At 44.4% G+C, this 27930-nt stretch overlaps 2 protein-coding genes across 2 annotated transcripts; one reads left to right on the top strand and one right to left on the bottom strand.

The window, feature by feature from the left end:
* The first annotated feature begins 9319 nt into the window (after nt 1-9319).
* Nucleotides 9320-12685, top strand: LOC106593235 (olfactory receptor 52K2). The gene is made up of 2 exons (XM_014184576.3): nt 9320-9432; nt 9809-12685. The coding sequence occupies exon 2, from the start codon at nt 9856-9858 to the stop codon at nt 10786-10788; it is 933 nt and encodes a 310-aa protein (XP_014040051.1). The 5' UTR covers nt 9320-9432; nt 9809-9855; the 3' UTR covers nt 10789-12685.
* A 758-nt stretch (nt 12686-13443) lies between these two features.
* Nucleotides 13444-27355, bottom strand: LOC106581387 (olfactory receptor 4D1-like). Its single transcript, XM_014163422.3, has 4 exons — nt 26477-27355; nt 17775-17857; nt 15523-15640; nt 13444-13458 (listed from the first exon to the last, which is right to left on the bottom strand). Exons 1-4 carry the CDS (start codon nt 27341-27343, stop codon nt 13444-13446), a joined length of 1083 nt encoding a protein of 360 aa, XP_014018897.3. The 5' UTR covers nt 27344-27355.
* Nucleotides 27356-27930: the final 575 nt, after the last annotated feature.

Consider the following 27930-nt stretch of genomic DNA (forward strand, 5'->3'; position numbering starts at 1 on the left):
GACCGCAGAAACCTACCCACCTCCTGGTTCACTTTCTCCACCTGCCCATTGCTCTCGGGGTGATAACCGGAGGTCAAGCTAACTGAGACCCACAGACGCTCCATAAACGCCCTCCATACATGGGACGTGAACTGGGGACCCCGATCAGAGACGATGTCCTCCGGCACCCCGTAATGCCGGAAGACATGGGTGAATAGAGCCTCCGCAGTCTGTAGGGCCGTAGGGAGACCGGGCAACGGGTGGAGACGGCAGGACTTAGAAAACCGATCCACAACTACCAGAACCGTGGTATTCCCCTGAGACGGGGGAAGATCGGTAAGAAAGTCCACCGACAGTGAGACCACGGCCGTTGTGGAACGGGGAGGGGTTGTAACTTCCCTCTAGGAAGGTGCCTAGGAGCCTTGCTCTGGGCGCATACCGAACAGGAAGAGACATAAAACCTCACGTCCTTAGCCAAGGTGGGCCACCAGTACTTCCCCCTAAGGCCTTGCACTGTCCTCTCCACCACAGGATGACCCGACGAAGGTGGTGTATGAGCCCATCGAATCAATCGATCACGAACACCAAGCGGAACGTATTTAAAACCGGTAGGACAATTTGAAGGTGCAGGCTCCATTTACAACGCCCACTCAATGTCCGCGTCCACCTCCCATACTACTGCTTTTTTGAAGAACTCACATTTCTCAACCTTGACGTATAGATCATGCTTCAGCAGTCTACCAAGCACTTTGCGCACTAGAGACACATGCTCGGCGCGTGTGGAGGAGTAAATAAGGATATCATCGATATACACAATCACTCCCTGCCCGTGCAGGTCCCTAAGAATCTCATCCACAAAAGATTGAAAGACGGCTGGAGCATTCTTCAACCCATACAGCATGACGAGGTACTCATAGTGGCCCGATGTGGTACTAAATGCGGTTTTCCACTCGTCTCCCTTCCGAATACGCACCAGATTATAAGCGCTCCTGAGATCCAGTTTCATGAAAAAACGCGCTCCGTTAAATGATTCCACTGCGGTAGCAATGAGAGGTAACGGGTAACTGAACCCCACTGTGGTAGAATTGAGACCTCTGTAATCAATGCACAGACGCAAACCTCCCCCCTTTTTTTCACAAAAAAGAAACTCGAGGAGACAGGTGAAATGGAGGGCTAAATGTACCCTTGCCCCAGAGCTTCCGTGACATATAGCCAACGTCTCCTCCTGGGACAATGGGTACACGTGACTCTTAGGAAGCGCAGCGTTATCCTGGAGGTCTATCGCACAATCCCCCGGTCGATGAGGTCGTAATTTAGTCGCCTTCTTTTTACAGAAGGCGAGAGCCAATTCGGCATACTCAGGGGGAATGCGCACAGTGGAAACCTGGTCTGAACTCTCCACCGACGTGGCACCGATGGAAACACCTAGACATCTATCTGAACACTCCTCTGACCATCCCTGGAGAATCCCCTGTTTCCACAAAATCTTAGGATTGTGACTAGCTAACCACGGCACCCCCAGCACCACTGGAAACGCAGGTGAGTTGATAATAAAGAAACTAATTCGTTCCTTATGATTCCCCTGCGTTACCATGTCCAGTGGCACTGTGGTCTCCCTGATCAGCCCTGACCCTAATGGTCGGCTATCTAAGGAGTGCACGGGGAAAGGGGAATCTAACGGTACCAGCGGAATTCCCAACTTAAGGGCTAGTCCGCTATCCATAAAGTTACCAGCTACGCCTGAATCGACTAGCGCCTTATGCTGGGAAAAGGGAGCAAAATCAAGGAAAAAAATTAAGACAAAAACGTGACCAACAGAGGATTCTGGGTGAATGTGGTGCTGACTCACCTGGGATGAACGATGAGTGTTCTGCCTGCCCTCTCAACTCCCAGAGGGACCCCCCCAGCACCGGTCGGCCGTGTGTCCTCGTCGACCACAATTGGTGCAGGAGGGGCGCCATCCTCCGGTTCCCCTTGATGCAGTTCCTCCGAGCTCCATAGGAATGGGTGCAGGCAGGCTAGGAGCTGGCACTGACAGGACCCTCTCTGAACGCCCGCGGGTAGCCAGCAGATTGTCCAGTCGTATAGACATGTCGATCAGTTCATCTAGGGAGAGTGTAGTGTCCCGACATGCTAGCTCCCTGCGGACGTCCTCCCTGAGGTTACACCGGTAGTGATCTATTAGGGCCCTGTCGTTCCACCCAGCTCCAGCCGCCAAAGTCCGGAATTCTAGGGCAAAATCTTGCGCGCTCCTCATCTCCTGCCTAAGGTGAAACAGTCGTTCACCCGCCGCTCTTCCTTCCGGGGGATGATCGAAGACGGCCCTGAAACGGCGGGTGAACTCAGGGTAGTTGTTTCGTGCGGAATCGGGTCCATTCCACACAGCGTTGGCCCACAAAAATGCTCGGGCCGTCAAGCAGGAGATGAGGAGGCTCACGCTCTCCTCCCCCGAGGGAGTCGGCCTCACGGTCGCCAGGTATAATTCAAGTTGTAATAGGAATCCCTGGCACCTTGCCGCTGCTCCATCATACTCCCTCGAAGGCGTAAGACGTAGTGCCCCAGATCCAGACGGGGAAGGGAGTGGAGGAGGTGAGCTCGTCGGGTGAACCGGAGGTGAAGGGAGACCACTCCTCTCCCATCGATCCATTCTCTCCATCATCTGGTCCATGGCTGACCCAATCCGATGGAGAACAGTGGTGTTATGGAGGACCCGTTCCTCCATCGATGGTAGAGGGGTGGTGGCTGCTTCTGCTGACTCCATTTCTATGGTGCGGGCTTCTGTAACACTTTGGGCTTCGTGGGTGTAGAGTCATGCGCAGGAAGCAGGAAAATGTTTGGTACAATATGTAATTTAATAAGTACTGAAAACCGAGGAAATATGTCCAAACACAACAGGGCGAAACAATAACCCCGAAGTCCAAAATACATGTACCACAAAACATACAAAGTGACGACACGTAACAAGCCCGCACACAGAAGAGGTGGAGAGGCGGGCTTAAATAATAAAACAAATTACTAATGGGAAAAAGGTGTAACTCATAAAGACATAACTAACAAAAAAACAAAAAAGAGATTGATGGCAGCTAGTAGGCCGGTGACGACGACCGCCGAGGGCCACCCGAACAGGGAGAGGAACCGCCCTCGGCAGTAGTCGTGACAAATGCAGAGCAGTATATGACTGGCCGTAAGAGTTACTGCTAAACCACGGGCTCTGCACGTCAGGTAAGAGATAATCAACGAGGGGCTATGCGTTCTATGGAAAATAATGAACGATGTGGAAGGTGTGTTCCACGTCATGCTGTTGGAGTGGAGCTAAGCTTCCACGTCAATCATTATGTTCCAGAGAAAGCATAGCCCTTTGTTGATTATCCCTTACTTAACATGCAGAGCCTGTGGTCTAGCAGTAACTCTTACGGCCAGTCATATAAGAATCATGATTCATGCACTGTTTTGGTCATCAAAAAAATCATAATTAAGAATAATTTAACTTTAATTGGATGTTCTTGTTGTGTGGAGCCTTTCCCCTTCACTTTTGTCAGCTTACTTCTGTTTACTTACAATATGTCTTATTTCACCAAAGATGAGGGGACCGCTGTATAGTCTGTCATATCAGACTGCATTCATACATTTTTTGTTACTGCTGTAGCATTCTTTAATAGCACTTAATATAAACTGCCTATGTGCAATGCATGTTGCAGAAATTACTGAAAACAATGTAACTTTATTGCTATAAGCGTTCATAACTGGCTACGAGACTATTGTAGCAACATTAATTTACCATTTTGATACACCTGTAAACAAAGCTTGTTTTAGAAGGAGGATGGGATCCACTCAAATCATCTGGGTTCCTGGATCCATTCACAGCATTATAAGGCTGTGTTGAGTTCACCCTGCACTAACATAAATAACATGCTGCTAAGCTTCCCAGTAAAGCAATGAAAACAATCAAGCATCCCAGAAAAGTGCTAAATATAGCCAACATTAACATATGTAGTCCACAATCATCTCCTTTGTCTTGATCATGTTGAGGGAGAGGTTGTTGTTCTGGCACCACACGGCCAGGTCTCTGACCTCCTCCCTATAGGCTGTCTCGTCATTGTCGGTGATTAGGCCTACCACTATTGAGTCATTGGCAAACTTAATGATGGTGTTGGAGTCGTGCCTGGCCGTGCAGTCATGAGTGAAAAGTGAGTAATGGAGGGGACTGAGCACACACCCCTGAGGGACCCCTGTGTTGAGGATCAGCGTGGCAGATGTGATGATACCTACTCTTTCCACCTGGGGGCGGCCCGTCAGGAAGTCCAGGATCCAGTTGCAGAGGGAGGTATTTAGTCCCAGGGTCCATAGCTTATTGATGAGGTTTGAGGGCACTATGATGTTGAACACTGAGCTGTAGCCAATGAATAGCATTCTCACATAGGTGTTCCTTTTGTCCAGTTGGGAAAGGGCAGTGTGGAGTGCAATAGAGATTGCATCATCTGTGGATCTGTTAGGGCGGTATGCAAATTGGAGTGAGTCTAGGGTTTCTGGATAATGTTGCCTTTCAAAGCACTTCGTGGCTGCAGATGTGAGTGCTACTGGTCGGAAGTCATTTAGGAAGGTTACCTTAGTGTTCTTGGCCACAGGGATTATGAAGGTCTGCTTAACCTCTCTAGGGTAGGTGGCACCAAATCGTCCCACCTACACATCAGCCAGTCTAATCCCGTGGCGCGATATTCAAATACCTTAAAAATGCTATTACTTCAATTTCTCAAACATATAACTATTTCTACACCATTTTAAAGACAAGACTCTCCTTTATCTAACCACACTGTCCGATTTCAAAAAGGCTTTACAACGAAAGCAAAACATTAGATTATGTCAGCAGAGTACCCAGCCAGAAATAATCAGACACCCATTTTTCAAGCTAGCATATAATGTCACATAAACCCAAACCACAGCTAAATGCAGCACTAACATTTGATGATCTTCATCTGATGACAACCCTAGGACATTATGTTATACAATACATGCATGTTTTGTTCAATCAAGTTCATATTTACATCAAAAAACAGCTTTTTACATTAGCATGTGATGTTCAGAACTAGCATACCCCCCGAAAACTTCCGGGGAATTTACTAACAATTTACTAAATTACTCACGATAAACGTTCACAAAAAGCATAACAATTATTTTAAGAATTATAGATACAGAACTCCTCTATGCACTCGATATGTCCGATTTTAAAATAGCTTTTTGGTGAAAGCACATTTTGCAATATTCTAAGTACATAGCCCAGCCATCACGGACTAGCTATTTAGACACCCAGCAAGTTTAGCCTTCACCAAAATCAGATTTACAATAATAAAAATGTTATTACCTTTGCTGTTCTTCATCAGAATGCACTCCCAGGACTTCTACTTCAATAACAAATGTTGGTTTGGTCCCAAATAATCCATCGTTATATCCAAACAGCGGCGTTTTGTTCGTGCGTTCTAGACACTATCCGAAATGGTAAATCAGGGTTACGAGCATGGCGCATTTCGTGACAAAAAAATTCTAAATATTCCATTACCGTACTTCGAAGCATGTCAACCGCTGTTTAAAATCAATTTTTATGCAATTTATCTCGTAAAAAAGCGATAATATTCCGACCGGGAACCTGCGTTTCGGTAAATAGAGGAAAAAAAAGAAAGACGGGGGCGACCAGTGCACGCGCCTAAGCCCACTGTCCCCTGATCGGCCACTTGACAAAGGCGATAATGTGTTTCAGCCTGGGGCTGGAATGACGACATTCAGCTTTTTCCCGGGCTCTGAGAGCCTATGGGAGCCGTGGGAAGTGTCACGTTACCGCAGAGATCCTTTGTTTTGGAAAGAGATGTCAAAGAAAGCCAATAAATGGTCAGACAGGCCACTTCCTGTTCAGAATCTTCTCAGGTTTTTGCCTGCCATATGAGTTCTGTTATACTCACAGACACCATTCAAACAGTTTTAGAAACTTTAGGGTGTTTTCTATCCATATCTAATAAGTATATGCATATTCTAGTTACTGGGTAGGAGTAGTAACCAGATTAAATCGGGTACGTTTTTTTATCCGGCGGTGTAAATACTGCCCCCTAGCCCTAAGAGGTTAAAACATGTTGGTATTACAGACTCGGACAAGGAGAGGATGAAAATGTTAGTGAAGACACTTGCCAATTGTTCAGCGCATGCTCGCGGTACACGTCCTGGTAATCCATCTGGCCCTGCGGCGTTGTTAATGTTGACCTGTTTAACCTCTTACTTCTAGACGTTCCGCTAGCGGAACACCTGCTCCAATAGCCAATGATGGGCGTGGCGCGAATGACAAATTCCTCAAAAATACAAAAACTTCCATTTTTCAAACATATGACTATTTTACACCATTTTAAAGACAAGACTCTCCTTTATCTAACCACACTGTCCGATTTCAAAAAGGCTTTACAACGAAAGCAAAACATTAGATTATGTCAGCAGAGTACCCAGCCAGAAATAATCAGACACCCATTTTTCAAGCTAGCATATAATGTCACAAAAACCAAGAAGACAGCTAAATGCAGCACTAACCTTTGATGATCTTCATCAGATGACACACCTAGGACATTATGTTATACAATACATGCATGTTTTGTTTAATCAAGTTCATATTTATATCAAAAACCAGCTTTTTACATTACTAGCATACCCACCGCAAACTTCCGGTGAATTTACTAAATTACTCACGATAAACGTTCACAAAAAACATAACAATTATTTTAAGAATTATAGATACAGAACTCCTTTATGCAATCGCAGTGTCAGATTTTAAAATAGCTTTTCGGTGAAAGCACATATTGCAATATTCTGAGTAGATAGCCCGGCCATCATGGCTAACTAATTTGACACCCACCAAGTTTGGCCCTCACCAAACTCAGATTTACTATAAGAAAAATTGGATTACCTTTGCTGTTCTTTGTCAGAATGCACTCCCAGGACTTCTACTTCAACAACAAATGTTGGTTTGGTTCGAAATAATCCATAGTTATATCCAAATAGCTCCGTTTTGTTCGTGCGTTCAAGTCACAATTCGAAGGGTGACGTGCCGACGCATTTCGTGACAAAAAAATTCAAAATATTCCATTACCGTACTTCGAAGCATGTCAAACGCTGTTTAAAATCAATTTTAATGCTATTTTTCTCGTAAAATAGCGATAATATTCCAACCGGGCGACGTTGTATTTGTTCAAACACTGAAAGAAAAAAATGGAGTCGTCTCGTGCATGCGCGCTCCAGTGTCATTGTTCTCAGAAGGACCACTCACAAAAACCCCTGCTGTTTTTCGCCCAGAGACTGGAGAGCTCTCATTCCACTTTCTGGCGCCTTCTGAGAGCCAATGAAAGCCTTAGAAAATGTCACGTTACAGCAGAGATGCTGTATTTTTGATAGACATGCCCTAGAAGGAGAACAAATAGTCAGACGGCACTTCCTGTATAGAATCTTCTCAGGTTATGGCCTGCCATATGAGTTCTGTTATACTCACAGACACCATTCGAACAGTTTTAGAAACTTTAGAGTGTTTTCTATCCAAATCTACTAATTATATGCATATTCTAGTTTCTGGGTAGGAGCAGTAACCAGATTAAATCCGGTACTTTTTTTATCCGGCCGTGAAAATACTGCCCCCTATCCCAAACAGGTTAATGTGTTTCTTCTTGTGCCACTCCTTTGTTGCCTTGGCCGTGTGTTTTGGGTCATTGTCATGCTGGAATACCCATCCACGACCCATTTTCAATGCCCTGGCTGAGGGAAGGAGGTTCTCACCCAAGATTTGACGGTACATGGCACCGTCCATCGTCCCTTTGATGCGGTGAAGTTGTCCTGTCCCCTTAGCAGAAAAACACCGCCAAAGCATAATGTTTCCACCTCCATGTTTGATGGTGGGGATGGTGTTCTTGGGGTCATAGGCAGCATTACTCCTCCTCCAAACATGGCGAGTTGAGTTGATGCCAAAGAGCTCCATTTTGGTCTCATCTGACCACAACACTTTCACCCAGTTGTCTTCTGAATCATTCAGATGTTCATTGGTAAACTTCAGACGGGCATGTATATGTGCTTTCTTGAGCAGGGGGACCTTGCGGGCGCTGCAGGATTTCAGTCCTTCGCGGCGTAGTGTGTTACCAATTGTTTTCTTGGTGACTATAGTCCCAGCTGCATTGAGATCATTGACAAGATCCTCCCATGTAGTTCTGGGCTGATTCCTCACCGTTCTCATGATCATTGCAACTCCACAAGGTGAGATCTTGCACGGAGCCATAGGCCGAGGGAGATTGACAGGTCTTTTGTGTTTCTTCCACTTGCAATAATCGCACCAAAGGTTGTCACCTTCTCACCAAGCTGCTTGGCGATGGTCTTGTAGCCCATTCCAGCCTTGTGTAGGTTAACAATCTTGTCCCTGACATCCTTGGAGAGCTCTTTGGTCTTGGCCATGGTGGAGAGTTTGGAATCTGATTGATTGATTGCTTCTGTGGACAGGTGTCTTTTATACAGGTAACAAGCTGAGATTAGGAGCACTCCCTTTAAGAGTGTGCTCCTAATCTCAGTTTGTTACCTTTATAAAAGACACCTGAGAGCCAGAAATCTTTCTGATTGAGAGGGGGTCAAAAACTTATTTCCCTCATTAAAATGCAAATCAATTTATAACATTTTTGACATGCGTTTTTCTGGATTTTTGTTGTTATTATTCTGTCTCTCACTGTTCAAATAAACCTACCATTAAAATTACAGACTGATCATTTCTTTGTCAGTGGGCAAACGTACAAAATCAGCAGGGGATCAAATACTTTTTTCCCTCACTGTAGATAGTGTGGTCTACAGCTTATCATGAGATACTCTACCTCAGGCGAGCATAACCTGGAGACTTCCTTAGATATCGTGCACAAGCAGCTATTTACAAAAATACACACAAAAATTTCACTTTGCGTCAATCACATTGGGCTGTTGTAAAGTGACAGTTCACTGGCCCCATAATACTCATTGGGCTGTTATAAAGTGATTGTTCACCCAAGTTACACATTGACAGATAACTGGCAATATATGGACAACGGATGAGAGTCAGCAACTGAAAACGTGGCTTCGTTTACTTGATCACAATTTAGTGTTAGCATAATTGAATGCAAAACAATGGGAGAACGCTGAACAGTATTGCTACATCAACTCAGTCACCAATGAATTACATGTTAATGTAAGGAGATGATAATATTGCAAAAGTTGTTTTTAAAATGTTAATCATTAAGTAGACTACAAAGCAACACATATGTCAGGAGGTTCCTAGGTTACATCAGCTAGGTGACAGACCTCTAGGACACTAAAGGGCTGTCCTTTACTGGTAATGAGGCAATAAAAGGGCCTGTCAGGGGTCTGTCACAACTGAAGGTAGCCTCCAGCTCTGGTCGTGGACTGACATCCAGGAAGAGAGAAGTAGGCATGCTTTAATTATTATACAACGGGTGGGTCTAATCCTGAAAGTTGAATGGTTAAAAGGTTATTCCAGGGATCTCGGGCATTATCACATAAGTACGGTAGATGTAATTCATGTGTTTCCATTAGGCAAAGAAAAATGTGTGTTATGTTTAACAGTTGCAAAATATATATATCTATATATGTATATATGTATTATTTTGATTTTTGTTTTGTTCATTTTAGTTGTAGAGATGAGTTCTTTCTGTCATATTTGTTGTAGTCACAACAACATCATGATCATTGCAGTAGGCAACAGTGTGCTCTTTTAATTCAGTACATTCATTGGACAAACATATGTGCTGAAGACTATATGACTATTTTTGTATTATTTCAGGTGGGCTGCTTTCCAGAAGGCAATTACAAAATCATTCTACAGTAGTTATGTATACAAACTCTACATACATGTTGAGCATGGACTCACTGGCCATTGCTCCATCAGGTGTTTACCCAGCGTTTCTTTTTGGAACCCTTACGTACTGTTTCATTGTGTTTTGCAACGTGACGGTTTTATCCACCATAGCCCTGGACAGAAAGCTGCATAAACCCATGTTTATCCTACTCTTCAACATGCCTATCAATGATTTGATTGGTGCTACAGCCTTCTTCCCTCAGCTGTTGGTGAGCATCCTGGCTCAGAACAGGTCCATCTCCTACCCTGCATGCTACCTCCAAGCTCTGCTCGTCCACCTGTATGGAGCTGGCTCCTTAACTATCCTGACTAGCATGGCTTATGACAGGTATATCGCAATCTGCTGTCCACTGAGGTATAACTCCATCATGAGTTCCAGTAACTTGATGAAAATCATCATTTTCATGTGGCTTTTGGTCATTACCCTGATTGTGGTTCTGCTGGCTCTGGTCACTCGCTTCAAGATCTGCAGAACAACAATAGTGGATATATATTGTAACAATCCATCATTAGTGAGGCTCATTTGTGATGACACACGTATAAACAACTACTATGGGTTGTTGATAACAGCTGTCTTTCAGGGTGTATCGTTGATAGTGGTTATATTTACCTATATCCAGATCCTGCTCACCTGTGTCATGAATAAGTCGTCTGATGCCCGGAGCAAGGCCATTCAGACATGTGGTACACATCTTGTAGTGTTCATATTCTTAGAGTTCAACGCCTGCTTTAGCCTGATATCTCATCGATTCGAGCAAGCAGCCCCTTCCTTGAGGAGGGCTTTTGGAGTATCAGTTATGGTGTTCCCTCCCATTCTCAATCCCCTCATATATGGTCTAAAAACGAAAGAAATTCGGCAAAATGTTCTGGGTTTCTACAAACGAAAGGTATCTTCAGTTAAATGAGAATAAATACTGTACATGAATCTGTATAATACACGGCATGGGCTTTAGACAGTTTTTAAGGCCTTCCCAATAAAATAAAGAAATGCTCCTTTGTAAATCAGTCAAAGAAAATTAGAGTTGTGTTCCGTCGTTTTGTGCAAGACAATGACAACATTTTCTTTTTTTTTTAGGTTAAAATGTGTAATGGGTTAAGATCGGTTATGGGTGTGTGTGTGTGTGTGTGTGTGTGTGTGTGTGTGTGTGTGTGTGTATGTGTGTGTGTGTGTGTGTGTGTGTGTGTGTGTGTGTGTGTGTGTGTGTGTGTGTGTGTGTGTGTGTGTGTGTGTGTGTGTGTGTGTGTGTGTGTGTTCTTGTGTAGTGTGTGTGTGTGTGTGTGTGTGTGTGTGTGTGTGTGTGTGTGCAGCTCGTAGAATTAATACAGTACATTTGATTGTAACAATAGCAAAAGACACGTCAGTTGTCCACTGTACATGGATAATTAAGTTGTATTGTATAATTGTTATGCCTGTACTTTGTCCCTGTGAGAAGGTAGGCCTATCAGTGACAGAAAGACCAAAAATGGTCTATACAATGGCACCAGAGTATAACAAGTCAGTCATTTCTGTTTTTGGAAGGTGTACAGTAGGTTTTTTGTAGCATAAATAATTAGTCTATCCCCCTTTTTTAAATCAAGGAATCTGAATTGGACCAATGGATAACCAAAACCAATAAGCCATTTAGAACACCCCGGGGTGTCAAGAAATCACTCACTTGCTTTGAAACGGACATGGTAAATGATATAACAACCATTGTTGGGTTCCATTCATTTTGGGCCCTATGAAGCTAATGTTAATCAGTGACTGATTTAGCTGGAACAAACTAAATAACCCTACAAATACACTTAAAAAACGGTATGGGGCAACGAACAACAGACAATGTAAGTAGAAGATCATCTTTTGAATAAACTAGTAAGGACGTTTCAGGCTTGTCAAGGTTTCACAACAAAAGGTAAATCATGCTGTCAATGGGAAGATCTCAATTGCCTACTCCTGTTGTTCTCTCTCCTCGTCTCCTTCTCAAAATCCATTGGATGTGAAAGCCAGAGGTCCCTTCCCTTCTGACCTTCTCCTCCAATGGGTTTTGAGAAGGAGACGAGGAGAGAGGAGAGAGGACACGAGAAGTATGAGACCTTCCCTAAGACATCAAACTATGAGAGACATTTAAAGCAATTTGATGACTCCTATGACGAAGGCCATCCTGTGATATCTTTGATCATGGTTATAACAGTCTGTGTTGAAGAATGACTCCACATTTTAAGATGCATAGGCACCACCTAATTTCATATTATTTGGTGCCTATCTTTCCTATTTCATCGGGATTACAGTATAAAGATCGATCAACACCACAGATGGCGTGAGACATGGACTCATCTTGAAATTAGACTTTAATTGATCTGTGAAAATGTGTCTACACACTGAATATCGCTCTGTTCCACTATTGTTTCACTTCACTGATTCAGTCTGGAAATTCTCCAGTCGAGGCACTTGATCAGCATCCTCTCAGAAACTATGGGCGGGTTTAGCCCACATGGCTTCTGCTGATTGGTTGAAGATCATTTTGCGTAGCACCCTTCATCAGAGGACAGATTCATTTCAGTGCCATACAGGTTGAATCAACTACATAAAAAAGTACTACAAAGGATGCAAATACAAAACCAAACTGAGAATGAATGTGTCAGGAAAAGAGTGGTGGAAAGTGTGGTTTACAAATTGAAAAAAATATTCACATAATGTTTTTGATATTTTATGAGAAAAGTGGTATTCCAGCCGACAGTTTTCAAACACAAAACCAATGTAAAAATTAAAATACTGTATATGGAGGAAATTGTATTTGCTAATTAAACATATTAAATGTTAAATATTTGTTTTTGTGGTAAGTCAGGTAACTTCAGGTAAACACAATCACATAAATTGACATCAATGAATAAAAATGGTATATATATACACTGCTCAAAAAAATAAAGGGAACACATAAATAACACATCCTAGATCTGAATGAATGAAATAATCTTATTAAATACTTTTTTCTTTACATAGTTGAATGTGCTGACAACAAAAATACTCAATGGAAATCCAATTTATCAGCATTTACATTTTAGTCATTTAACAGAGGCTCTTATCCAGAGCAACTTACAGTAGTGAATGCATACATTTCATACATTTTTTTTCTGTGCTGGCCCCCCATGGGAATCGAACCCAGAACCATGGTGTTGCAAACACCATGCTCTACCAAATGAGCTACAGGGAAGGCTGTTGGTTAATTCTCAAATATAAAAATATAAAAATGGCATACAAAGAACAGCATACATAAGAACAAATGAATAGCATACGATCGTAGATTCATTTTAGACTACACAAGCTAACAAACAATTACAATGACAAAGTCACAATAATCACAAGAATGGCTTAAGATCAAAGTCTATGTTGAGACCGAAGGGTGCAAGGGTCTTTAAGTTAAAGATCAAGGCAGCCTTTCGTTTTAACAATAAATGATCAAGGTCACCCCCTCTCCTAGGGAGGGTGACATGTTCGATGCCAATATAAAGCAGAGACGAAATCGAGTGGTTTGCTTCCAAAAAGTGGGCCGCATCATGGATAGCCAGTCTTTGTATTTGTATCAACCCATGGAGGTCTGGATTTGGAGTCACACTCAAAATTAAAGTGGAAAACCACACTACAGGCTGATCCAACTTTGATGTAATGTCCTTAATAAAACAAGTCAAAATGAGGCTCAGTAGTGTGTGTGGCCTGTATGACCTCCCTACAATGCCTGGGCATGCTCCTGATGAGGTGGCGGATGGTCTCCTGAGGGATCTCCTCCCAGACCTGGACTAAAGCATCCGCCAACTCCTAGACAGTCTGTGGTGCAACGTGGCGTTGTTAGATGGAGCGAGACATGAGGTCCCAGATGTGCTCAATTGGATTCAGGTCTGGGGAACGGGTAGGCCAGTCCATAGCATCAATGCCTTCCTCTTGCAGGAACTGCTGACACACTCCAGCCACATGAGGTCTAGCATTGTCTTGCATTAGGAGGAACCCAGGGCCAACCACACCAGCATATGGTCTCACAAGGAGTCTGAGGATCTCATCTCGGTACCTAATGGCAGTCAGGCTACCCCTGGCGAGCACATGGAGGGCTGTGCGGCCCCCCCAAAGAAATGCCACCCCACACCATGACTGACCCACCGCCAAACCGGTCATGCTGGAGGATGTTGCAGGCAGCAGAACGTTCTCCACGGCGTCTCCAGACTCTGTCACGTCTGTCACATGTGCTCAGTGTGAACCTGCTTTCATCTGTGAAGAGCACAGGGCGCCAGTGGCGAATTTGCCAATCTTGGTGTTCTCTGGCAAATGCCAAACGCCCTGCACGGTGTTGGGCTGTAAGCACAACCCCCACCTGTGGACATCGGGCCCTCATACCACCCTCATGGAGTCTGTTTCTGACCGTTTGAGCAGACACATGCACATTTGTGGCCTGCTGGAGGTCATTTTGCAGGGCTCTGGCAGTGCTCCTCCTGCTCCTCCTTGCACAAAGGCGGAGGTAGCGGTCCTGCTGCTGGGTTGTTGCCCTCCTACGGCCTCCTCCACGTTTCCTGATGTACTGGCCTGTCTCCTGGTAGCGCCTCCATGCTCTGGACTCTACGCTGACAGACACAGCAAACCTTCTTGCCACAGCTCGCATTGATGTGCAATCCTGGATGAGCTGCACTACCTGAGCCACTTGTGTGGGTTGTAGACTCCGTCTCATGCTACCACTAGAGTGAAATCACCGCCAGCATTCAAAAGTGACCAAAACATCAGCCAGGAAGCATAGGAACTGAGAAGTGGTCTGTGGTCACCACCTGAAGAACCACTCCTTTATTGGGGGTGTCTTGCTAATTGCCTATAATTTCCACCTGTTGTGAAATTTGTGAAATTTATTGTCAATCAGTGTTGCTTCCTAAGTGGACAGTTTGATTTCACAGAAGTGTGATTGACTTGGAGTTACATTGTGTTGTTTAAGTGTTCCCTTTATTTTTTTGAGCAGTGTATATATATGTATGTAAATTTAGCCTTTACTTAAACAGGTGGAAACAACAGAGGAGGAGACAGGCAAGTGGGACAACACAGGGATTGATCCCTGGTCTCCAATGCTGTAACACTTTGGGCTTCGTGGGTGTAGAGTCAGGCACAGGAAGCATGAAAATGTTTGGTACAATATGTAATTTAATAAGTACTGAAAACCGAGGAAATATGTCCAAACACAACAGGGTGAAACAATAACCCCGAAGTCCAAAATACATGTACCACAAAACATACAAAGTGACGACACGTAACAAGCCCACACACAGAACAGGTGGAGAGGCGGGCTTAAATAATAAAACAAATTACTAATGGGAAACAGGTGTAACTCATAAAGAAATAACTAACAGAAAAACTAAAAAGGGATCGATGGCAGCTAGTAGGCCGGTGACGACGACCGCCGAGCGCCACCCAAACAGGGAGAGGAACCGCCCTCGGCAGTAGTCGTGACAGTACCCCCCCCTCCCGACGGAGCCGCGCGCCGACACCGGCCTCGAGTTCGACCCGGAGGACGAGGCACAGGGCGATGGAAATCAACTAACAATGATGGATCCAGTATGTCCCCCACTAGGACCCAGCACCTCTCCTCCGGACCGTACCCCTCCCAGTCCACGAGGTACTGCAGGCCCCCCACCTGGCATCTTGAGTCCAGAATGGAGCGTACTGTGTACGCTGGGCCCCCCTCGATGTCCAGAGGGGGCGGAGGGACCTCCGGCATCTCACCGTCTTGTAGGGGACCAGCTACCACCGGCCTGAGGAGAGACACATGAAACGAGGGGTTAATACGATAATAAGAAGGGAGTTTTAATCTATAACACACCTCTTCAAATCTCCTCAGGACTTTGAAGGGCCCTACACGCTGCGGACCCAGCTTCCGGCAGGGCAAGCGGAGGGGCAGGTTTCGGGTCGAGAGCCAGACCCTGTCTCCCGGTGCGAATATGGGAGCCTCACTGCGGAGGCGGTCAGCGCTCCTCTTTTGCCTTTCTCCTGCTTGTTTAAGGGATTCCTCCACAGCTCTCCAGGTGTCCTTGGAGCGCTGTACCTAATCCTCCACCTCAGGAGCCTCGGTCTGACTCTGATGCCGTGGTGCCAGGACCGGCTGGTAGCCTAACACACACTGGAAAGGCGACATGTTAGTGGATGAGTGGCGGAGTGAATTTTGCGCCACCTCAGCCCAGGGTAAATACCTCGACCACTCACCTGGCCAGTCCTGGCAGTACGACCGCAGAAACCTACCCACCTCCTGGTTCACTTTCTCCACCTGCCCATTGCTCTCGGGGTGATAACCGGAGGTCAAGCTAACTGAGACCCACAGACGCTCCATAAACGCCCTCCATACATGGGACGTGAACTGGGGACCCCGATCAGAGACTATGTCCTCCGGCACCCCGTAATGCCGGAAGACATGGGTGAATAGAGCCTCCGCAGTCTGTAGGGCCGTAGGGAGACCGGGCAACGGGTGGAGACGGCAGGACTTAGAAAACCGATCCACAACTACCAGAACCGTGGTATTCCCCTGAGACGGGGGAAGATCGGTAAGAAAGTCCACCGACAGTGAGACCACGGCCGTTGTGGAACGGGGAGGGGTTGTAACTTCCCTCTAGGAAGGTGCCTAGGAGCCTTGCTCTGGGCGCATACCGAACAGGAAGAGACATAAAACCTCACGTCCTTAGCCAAGGTGGGCCACCAGTACTTCCCCCTAAGGCCTTGCACTGTCCTCTCCACCACAGGATGACCCGACGAAGGTAGTGTATGAGCCCATCGAATCAATCGATCACGAACACCAAGCGGAACGTATTTAAAACCGGTAGGACAATTTGAAGGTGCAGGCTCCATTTACAACGCCCACTCAATGTCCGCGTCCACCTCCCATACTACTGCTTTTTTGAAGAACTCACATTTCTCAACCTTGACGTATAGATCATGCTTCAGCAGTCTACCAAGCACTTTGCGCACTAGAGACACATGCTCGGCGCGTGTGGAGGAGTAAATAAGGATATCATCGATATACACAATCACTCCCTGCCCGTGCAGGTCCCTAAGAATCTCATCCACAAAAGATTGAAAGACGGCTGGAGCATTCTTCAACCCATACAGCATGACGAGGTACTCATAGTGGCCCGATGTGGTACTAAATGCGGTTTTCCACTCGTCTCCCTTCCGAATACGCACCAGATTATAAGCGCTCCTGAGATCCAGTTTCATGAAAAAACGCGCTCCGTTAAATGATTCCACTGCGGTAGCAATGAGAGGTAGCGGGTAACTGAACCCCACTGTGGTAGAATTGAGACCTCTGTAATCAATGCACAGACGCAAACCTCCCCCCTTTTTTTCACAAAAAAGAAACTCGAGGAGACAGGTGAAATGGAGGGCTAAATGTACCCTTGCCCCAGAGCTTCCGTGACATATGTCTCCATAGCCAACGTCTCCTCCTGGAACAATGGGTACACGTGACTCTTAGGAAGCGCAGCGTTATCCTGGAGGTCTATCGCACAATCCCCCGGTCGATGAGGTCGTAATTTAGTCGCCTTCTTTTTACAGAAGGCGAGAGCCAATTCGGCATACTCAGGGGGAATGCGCACAGTGGAAACCTGGTCTGAACTCTCCACCGACGTGGCACCGATGGAAACACCTAGACATCTATCTGAACACTCCTCTGACCATCCCTGGAGAATCCCCTGTTTCCACAAAATCTTAGGATTGTGACTAGCTAACCACGGCACCCCCAGCACCACTGGAAACGCAGGTGAGTTGATAATAAAGAAACTAATTCGTTCCTTATGATTCCCCTGCGTTACCATGTCCAGTGGCACTGTGGTCTCCCTGATCAGCCCTGACCCTAATGGTCGGCTATCTAAGGAGTGCACGGGGAAAGGGGAATCTAACGGTACCAGCGGAATTCCCAACTTAAGGGCTAGTCCGCTATCCATAAAGTTACCAGCTACGCCTGAATCGACTAGCGCCTTATGCTGGGAAAAGGGAGCAAAATCAAGGAAAAAAATTAAGACAAAAACGTGACCAACAGAGGATTCTGGGTGAATGTGGTGCTGACTCACCTGGGATGAACGATGAGTGTTCTGCCTGCCCTCTCAACTCCCAGAGGGACCCCCCCAGCACCGGTCGGCCGTGTGTCCTCGTCGACCACAATTGGTGCAGGAGGGGCGCCATCCTCCGGTTCCCCTTGATGCAGTTCCTCCGAGCTCCATAGGAATGGGTGCAGGCAGGCTAGGAGCTGGAACTGACAGGACCCTCTCTGAATGCCCGCGGGTAGCCAGCAGATTGTCCAGTCGTATAGACATGTCGATCAGTTCATCTAGGGAGAGTGTAGTGTCCCGACACGCTAGCTCCCTGCGGACGTCCTCCCTGAGGTTACACCGGTAGTGATCTATTAGGGCCCTGTCGTTCCACCCAGCTCCAGCCGCCAAAGTCCGGAATTCTAGGGCAAAATCTTGCGCGCTCCTCATCTCCTGCCTAAGGTGAAACAGTCGTTCACCCGCCGCTCTTCCTTCCGGGGGATGATCGAAGACGGCCCTGAAACGGCGGGTGAACTCAGGGTAGTTGTTTCGTGCGGAATCGGGTCCATTCCACACAGCGTTGGCCCACAAAAATGCTCGGGCCGTCAAGCAGGAGATGAGGAGGCTCACGCTCTCCTCCCCCGAGGGAGTCGGCCTCACGGTCGCCAGGTATAATTCAAGTTGTAATAGGAATCCCTGGCACCTTGCCGCTGCTCCATCATACTCCCTCGAAGGCGTAAGACGTAGTGCCCCAGATCCAGACGGGGAAGGGAGTGGAGGAGGTGAGCTCGTCGGGTGAACCGGAGGTGAAGGGAGACCACTCCTCTCCCATCGATCCATTCTCTCCATCATCTGGTCCATGGCTGACCCAATCCGATGGAGAACAGTGGTGTTATGGAGGACCCGTTCCTCCATCGATGGTAGAGGGGTGGTGGCTGCTTCTGCTGACTCCATTTCTATGGTGCGGGCTTCTGTAACACTTTGGGCTTCGTGGGTGTAGAGTCATGCGCAGGAAGCAGGAAAATGTTTGGTACAATATGTAATTTAATAAGTACTGAAAACCGAGGAAATATGTCCAAACACAACAGGGCGAAACAATAACCCCGAAGTCCAAAATACATGTACCACAAAACATACAAAGTGACGACACGTAACAAGCCCGCACACAGAAGAGGTGGAGAGGCGGGCTTAAATAATAAAACAAATTACTAATGGGAAAAAGGTGTAACTCATAAAGACATAACTAACAAAAAAACAAAAAAGAGATTGATGGCAGCTAGTAGGCCGGTGACGACGACCGCCGAGGGCCACCCGAACAGGGAGAGGAACCGCCCTCGGCAGTAGTCGTGACAAATGCAGAGCAGTATATGACTGGCCGTAAGAGTTACTGCTAAACCACGGGCTCTGCACGTCAGGTAAGAGATAATCAACGAGGGGCTATGCGTTCTATGGAAAATAATGAACGATGTGGAAGGTGTGTTCCACGTCATGCTGTTGGAGTGGAGCTAAGCTTCCACGTCAATCATTATGTTCCAGAGAAAGCATAGCCCTTTGTTGATTATCCCTTACTTAACATGCAGAGCCTGTGGTCTAGCAGTAACTCTTACGGCCAGTCATATAAGAATCATGATTCATGCACTGTTTTGGTCATCAAAAAAATCATAATTAAGAATAATTTAACTTTAATTGGATGTTCTTGTTGTGTGGAGCCTTTCCCCTTCACTTTTGTCAGCTTACTTCTGTTTACTTACAATATGTCTTATTTCACCAAAGATGAGGGGACCGCTGTATAGTCTGTCATATCAGACTGCATTCATACATTTTTTGTTACTGCTGTAGCATTCTTTAATAGCACTTAATATAAACTGCCTATGTGCAATGCATGTTGCAGAAATTACTGAAAACAATGTAACTTTATTGCTATAAGCGTTCATAACTGGCTACGAGACTATTGTAGCAACATTAATTTACCATTTTGATACACCTGTAAACAAAGCTTGTTTTAGAAGGAGGATGGGATCCACTCAAATCATCTGGGTTCCTGGATCCATTCACAGCATTATAAGGCTGTGTTGAGTTCACCCTGCACTAACATAAATAACATGCTGCTAAGCTTCCCAGTAAAGCAATGAAAACAATCAAGCATCCCAGAAAAGTGCTAAATATAGCCAACATTAACATATGTAGTCCACAATCATCTCCTTTGTCTTGATCATGTTGAGGGAGAGGTTGTTGTTCTGGCACCACACGGCCAGGTCTCTGACCTCCTCCCTATAGGCTGTCTCGTCATTGTCGGTGATTAGGCCTACCACTATTGAGTCATTGGCAAACTTAATGATGGTGTTGGAGTCGTGCCTGGCCGTGCAGTCATGAGTGAAAAGTGAGTAATGGAGGGGACTGAGCACACACCCCTGAGGGACCCCTGTGTTGAGGATCAGCGTGGCAGATGTGATGATACCTACTCTTTCCACCTGGGGGCGGCCCGTCAGGAAGTCCAGGATCCAGTTGCAGAGGGAGGTATTTAGTCCCAGGGTCCATAGCTTATTGATGAGGTTTGAGGGCACTATGATGTTGAACACTGAGCTGTAGCCAATGAATAGCATTCTCACATAGGTGTTCCTTTTGTCCAGTTGGGAAAGGGCAGTGTGGAGTGCAATAGAGATTGCATCATCTGTGGATCTGTTAGGGCGGTATGCAAATTGGAGTGAGTCTAGGGTTTCTGGATAATGTTGCCTTTCAAAGCACTTCGTGGCTGCAGATGTGAGTGCTACTGGTCGGAAGTCATTTAGGAAGGTTACCTTAGTGTTCTTGGCCACAGGGATTATGAAGGTCTGCTTAACCTCTCTAGGGTAGGTGGCACCAAATTGTCCCACCTACACAACAGCCAGTCTAATCCCGTGGCGCGATATTCAAATACCTTAAAAATGCTATTACTTCAATTTCTCAAACATATAACTATTTCTACACCATTTTAAAGACAAGACTCTCCTTTATCTAACCACACTGTCCGATTTCAAAAAGGCTTTACAACGAAAGCAAAACATTAGATTATGTCAGCAGAGTACCAAGCCAGAAATAATCAGACACCCATTTTTCAAGCTAGCATATAATGTCACAAAAACCCAGAAGACAGCTAAATGCAACACTAACCTTTGATGATCTTCATCAGATGACAACCCTAGGACATTATGTTATACAATACATGCATGTTTTGTTCAATCAAGTTCATATTTATATCAAAAACCAGCTTTTTACATTAGCATGTGACGTTCAGAACTAGCATACCCCCCGCAAACTTCCGGGGAATTCGCTAACATTTTACTAAATTACTCACGATAAACGTTCACAAAAAGCATAACAATTATTTTAAGAATTATAGATACAGACCTCCTCTATGCACTCGATATGTCCGATTTTAAAATAGCTTTTTGGTGAAAGCACATTTTGCCCAGGCATCACGGGCTAGCTATTTAGACACCCGGCAAGTTTAGCACTCACCAATATCAGCTTTACTATTATAAAAGTTTCATTACCTTTTGTTGTCTTCGTCAGAATGCACTCCCAGGACTGCTACTTCAATAACAAATGTTTGTTTGGTCCAAAATAATCCATCGTTATATCCGAATAGCGGCGTTTTGTTCGTGCGTCCCAGACACTATCTGAAATGGTAAATCAGGGTCGCGCGCATGGCGCAATTCGTGACAAAAAAACTCTAAATATTCCATTACCGTACTTCGAAGCATGTCAACCGCTGTTTAAAATCCATTTTTATGCCATTTTTCTCATAAAAAAGCGATAATATTCCGACCGGGAATCTCCTTTTAGCTAAACTGAGGAAAGTAAACAAAGCTTTCGGTCGACGCGGGCACGAGCCTGAGTCTCACAGTACTGTAACCAGCCACTACCCAAACGCGCTACTTTTTTTCAGCCAGAGCCTGCAAAGCCACGATTCAGCTTTTTACCGCCTTCTGAGACCCTATGGCAGCCGTAGGAAGTGTCACGGGACAGCTAAGATCCTCACTCTTCAATAAACAGAGACAAGAAGAACGACACCTTGTCAGACAGGCCACTTCCTGCCTGAAACCTTGTCAGGTTTTTGCCTGCCAATTGAGTTCTGTTATACTCACAGACACCATTCAAACAGTTTTAGAAACTTTGGAGTGTTTTCTATCCATATGTAATAAGTATATGCATATTCTAGTTACTGGGTAGGAGTGGTAACCAGATTAAATCGGGTATGTTTTTTATCCAGCCGTGAAAATACTGCCCCCTAGCCATAACAGGTTAATACACTTATTGATAAAGCCAGTGACTGATGTGGTGTATTCCTCAATGTCATCGGAAGAATCCCGGAACATGTTCCAGTCTGTGATAGCAAAACAGTCCTGTAGTTTAGCGTCTGCTTCATCTGACCATTTTTTTATAGACCGAGTCACTGGTGCATCCTGCTTTAATTTTTGCTTGTAAGCAGGAATCAGGAGGATAGAGTTGTGGTCGGATTTACCAAATGGAGGGCGAGGGAGAGCTTTGTACGCGTATCTGTGTGTGGAGTACAGGTGATCTAGAATTTTTTTCTCTCTGGTTGCACATTTAATAGTTGATAGAGATTCGTAGAGATTAGTTGATAGAGATTTGGTAGAACTGATTTAAGTTTCCCTGCATTAAAGTCTCCGGCCACTAGGAGCGCCTCCTCTGGGTGAGTGGTTTCTTGTTTGCTTATTTCCTTATACAGTTGGCTGAGTGCGGTCTTAGTGCCGGCATCTGTCTGTGGTGGTAAATAAACAGCCACAAAAAGTATAGCTGAGAACTCTCTAGGCAAGTTGTCACGACTTCCGCCGAAGTCGGCCCCTCTCCTTGTTCGGGCGGCGTTCGGCGGTCGACGTCACCGGCTTTCTAGTCACCACCGATCCATGTTTCCCTTTTCGTTTTGTTTTGTCTTGATTACACACACCTGCTTTCAATTCCCTTATTATGTTCCTTATTTAACCCTCTGGCTTACCTTTCTGTTTTGTCTGTGATTGTTCGTTGTCAGTGGTTGTTGGAGGTGTTTTCTCCTCACACTGTTGTTTTGCTGTTGGAGCTTGAGTTTTTTGAGTAAACTAGACTGTTTTCACTCAAACCTGTGTCCTGCGCCTGACTCTGCTACGTCTCCAAACCAAAAGCGTTACACAAGCAGTGTGGCCTGCAATTTATCACAATAAACTCTACTTCAGGCGAGCAAAATCTAGAGACTTCCTTAGATTCCGTGCACCAGCTGTTGTTTACAAATATGCACAGACCGCCCCCCCCCCATCCATGTCATCATTCAGCCACGATTCCGTGAAACATAGGATATTACAGTTTTTGATGTCCCGTTGGTAGGATATTCGTGATTGTACCTCGTTTAGTTTATTGTCCAATGATTGTGAGTTGGCAAGTAATATTGACGGTAATGGCAGCTTTCCTAGTTGCCTTCTTCGGGTCCGGATGAGGCATCCCGCTCTTCTTCCTCTGCATCACTTCCTTTTGCGAATAATTGGGATGTCTGCCCTGTGGGGTGTTTGGAGAAATCGTGTGAGTCCTGCTTGCTACTGTGTTGTTGAAAAAATCTTTGTCTAGTCCGAGGTGAGTGATCGCTGTCCTGATATCTGGAAGCTCTTTTCTGCCGTAAGATACGGTTGCAGAAACATTATGTACAAAATAATTGACAAATATCGCGAAAAAACCCACATAATAGCACAATTGGATAGGAGACTTTAAAACGGCGGCCATCTCCTCCGGCGCCATTTTTCACATCTTCATAACTGTAAATGTATCACTTGTATTCCAAAACCATTAAGCCATTTAGAACACACCGGGGTGTCAAGAAATCACTCACTTGATTTCTAACGGACATGGGAAATGATATAACAACCATTGTTGGGTGCCATTCATTTTGGGCCCTATGAAGCTAATGTTAATCAGAGACTGATTTAGTTGGAACAAACTAAATAACCCTACAAATACACTTAAAAAATGGTATGGGGCAACCAACAACAGACAATGTAAGTAGATCATATTTTGAATAAACTAGTAAGGAGGTTTCAGGCCTGTACTTTTTGTGGATTGTCAAGGTTTCACAAGAAAATGTAAATCATGCTGTCTATGGGAAGCTTTCAATTGCATACTCCTCTTGTTCTCTCTCCTCGTCTCCTTCTCAAAACCCATTGGATAAGAAAGCCAGAGGTCCCTCCCCTCTGACCTTCACCTCCAATGGGTTTGAGAAAGAGATGAGGAGAGCGGAGAGAGGAAGAAAGAAATATGCAATTGAGACCTTCCCTAAGACATCAAACTATGAGAGACATTTAAAGCAATTTGATGATTCCTATGACGAATGCCATCATGTGATATCTTTGATCATGGTTATAACAGTCTGAGTTGAAGAATGACTCCACATTTTAAAATGCATAGGCACCACCTCATTTCATATTATTTGGTGCCTATCTTTCCTATTTCATCGCGATTACAGTATAAAGATCGATCAACACCACAGATGGCGTGAGACATGGACTCATCTTGACATTAGACTTTTATTGATCTGTGAAAATGTGTCTGAAATTGATGAAATTATTTCCAATATCCATCTTCAACATTGGTCTGATTTGGTAAAAGAATGTTATTTTGCCCAGTTTACACTCTAGTAGTCTTTCTTTCTTTCTTTCTTTCTTTCTTTCTTTCTTTCTTTCTTTCTTTCTTTCTTTCTTTCTTTCTTTCTTTCTTTCTTTCTTTCTTTCTTTCTTTCTTTCTTTCTTTCTTTCTTTCTTTCTTTCTTTCTTTCTTTTTCTTTCTTTCTTTCTTTCTTTCTAATTCCCTGGATTCTCAAATACTAACACAAAAACTAGGGGTGGTAGGTAGCGGTTAAGAGGGCCAGTAACCGAAAGTTCACTGGTTCAAATCCCTGAGCTGACTAGGTGAAAAATCTGTCTGTGCCCTTGAGCAAGGCACTTAACCCTTATTGCTCAAGTAAGTCGCTCTGCTGAATGACTAAAATGTAGAAGTAATTGTTATACATCTCATATGTAGGCCTATGCATTATGTCTGGTGTATTTGGCCATCTCTTCACATTAAAGATATGATATCACTGTGTTTGTTGTATGATGACCTAGATGTAGGCCTAATTGTTCCTCTTCTCTCCATCTTCCAAACCCATGTTTAGTTTGTGGATATCACAAAACAAGACAGATTTAAAATGTATAGAATGAGACATACCCATTTCTATTTAGGTCTGGGATGCTGATTAGAACAATGTTGATGAACTGACAAAAAAACCCACATTTTATTGTCCAAATTAGTTCACAGCACCCTCTAGTGATTTTGTTCTGCACCAAATATAGCCTGGAATCCACACTGAATATCACTCTGTTCCACTATTGTTTCCCTTCACTGATTCAGTCTGGAAATTCTCCAGTCGAGGCACTTGATCAGCATCCTCTCATAAACTATGGGCGGGTTTAGCCCACATGGCTTCTGCTGATAGGTTGAAGATCATGTTGCATAGCTCCCTTCATCAGATGAGATTCATTTCGGTGCCATACAGGTTGAATCAATTACATAAAACAATACTACAAAGGATGCAAATACAAATGCAAACTGAGAATGTGTCAGGAAGAGTGGTGGAAAGTGTAGTTTACAAATTGAAAAAATTATTCACATAATTTATTTGATATTTTATGAGAAAAGTGGTATTCCAGCCAACAGTTTTCGAACAAACCAAAGTAAAAATGAAAATACTGTATATGGAGGAAATTGTATTTGTTAATTAAACATATTAAAGGTTAAATATTCATTTTTGTGGTAATTCTGGTGACTTGAAACACAATCACATAAATTGACTAATCAATTAATAATATATATATATACCCTTTACAGATAGAAACAGAGGAGGAGACAGGCAAGTGGGACAACAGTAGACAGGGTGGACACAGGGATTGATCCCTGGTCTCCGATGCAGAGCAGTATACGACTGGCCATGAGAGTTACTGCTAGACCACAGGCTCTACATGTCAAGGAAGGAATAATCAATGAAGGGCTATACTTTCTCTGGAAAATAATGAACAACGTGGAAGCTTAGCTCCACTCCAATAGCATGTTGTGGAACACACCTTCCACATCGTTCATTATTTTCCATAGAACGCATAGCCCCTCGTTGATCATCTCTTACCTGACGTGCAGAGCCCGTGGTCTAGCAGTAACTCTTATGGCCAGTCATATACTGCTCTGCATTGGAGACCAGGGATCAATCCCTGTGTTGTCCCACTTGCCTGTCTCCTCCTCACTGTGCCATTACAATTAGCCCATCCACCTATAGCTCCTCCTCTGGTCCCTATGCTTCCTAACACACAATGACTTCCCTATGCTTTTTAACATACATTCCTCTTGACAATTATTTTCCTTGACAATAGAAATGTAAATGTATAACAAACAGAACAATGAAGAATTAACGTTACATTATTAAGTTACACTATTGACTTTTACTACTCTAACTGAACTTTTGGCCATGGAGAAAAGCTGAAGTAATTTCACTCTAATCTTTTTAGTTTTGATACCATATATTACTGGGTTCAGACCTGGAGGAAATATGACAAATATCATTCCTGCAAATGTCTGAAGTAGGAGAGGAGTGTTCGGTATTCGATACACAAGGACAACAATGATACCTGAGAACTCATAGATTAGAAAGACAAGCAGGTGTGTGGCACATGTATGCAAGGCCTTTAGCTTGGCATCAGAGTCACTACTTTTAAAGCATGTGAATAGAATGAATGAGTAGGAGAACACCACAGAAAAAGCCCCTCCCCCATGGAGTACACCTGTGATAAATAAGCCATAGATGTTGTTCACTGTGGTGTCTGTTGCACAGGTCAGTCTTAACAGGGACACATTGTCACAATAGATGTTCACAATAACTGTTTTACAAACAGGGAAACGCAACGTGAGCCCGAACAGGATCCCAACCAGTAGAAAGTCAATCAGCCAAGCAGAGGCGATGAGACTTACAACAGTGTTCTTATTCATGATGGAGTGGTACCTTAGTGGATGACAGATAGCTATGTAGCGATCAAACGACATGATAGACAATATGAGAAGTGTCGCTCCGCCATACATATGAATACAGAAAGCCTGAATCAAGCATGCTGGGTAAGTGATGTGCATATCTTCAGACAATACATATGACATGACCCTTGGAATCATGGCACTGATACCGATCAAGTCATTGATGGATAAGTTAAAAAGGAACAGATACATAGGCCCGTGTAGATTTCTGTTGAAAGCTATAACCGCAAGCAAAGACAGATTACCAAACAGTGTAAATAAGTAGACGAGAGAGCCTATTAGGACAGTCAAATATTTCCCTTCAGAGGACAAGTCAATTTTGCCCATTATGAAAACAGCGTTGAGTACATCTATGGTTCGGTTCCCCATTCTCCTGTAGCGTTGAACCTCACGGCAGCTTGAAGAGTGCTAAAAATGTCCCAAAACATCAACTTAAATGAACAGCAATTGTTATTCACTGATAGCCTTGGAGATGTAGAGTGCAGAACATCAGTGTTAATAGTTCTGGAAGCATATGGTTGCATGTATATTTATAAGAAAGCTGATCCTGTGCTTTGTGGTTCTACAACCTTACCTCAAACGATTATTGGTCTGTCATTAATAATGTATTAATGTATTTTGGAGGTGGTGATTGGACAATATAATTCAAGGGTGTCAAACTTATTCCATGGAGGGCTGAGTGTCAGTGGGTTTCTGATTTATCCTTTAAATTAAGACCTAGACAACCAGGTCAGGGGAGTTCCTTACTAATTAGTGACCTTAATTCATCATTCAAGTATAAGGGATGAGCGAAAACAGGCAGATACTCGGCCTTCCGTGTAATGAGTTTGACACGTGATGTAAATGATTAGATCATCTCTTTCAGAATGCAAATGTCATATCAGGATGCCAACTACAGCTGAACTAAGACGGGGTACGGGGAGTAAAACATTTAATAAAGAACGGACATGGAACGA

The sequence above is a fragment of the Salmo salar genome, chromosome 20 (genome assembly GCF_965601325.2).
Source record: "Salmo salar chromosome 20, fSalSal1, whole genome shotgun sequence".
NCBI lineage: Eukaryota > Metazoa > Chordata > Actinopteri > Salmoniformes > Salmonidae > Salmo > Salmo salar.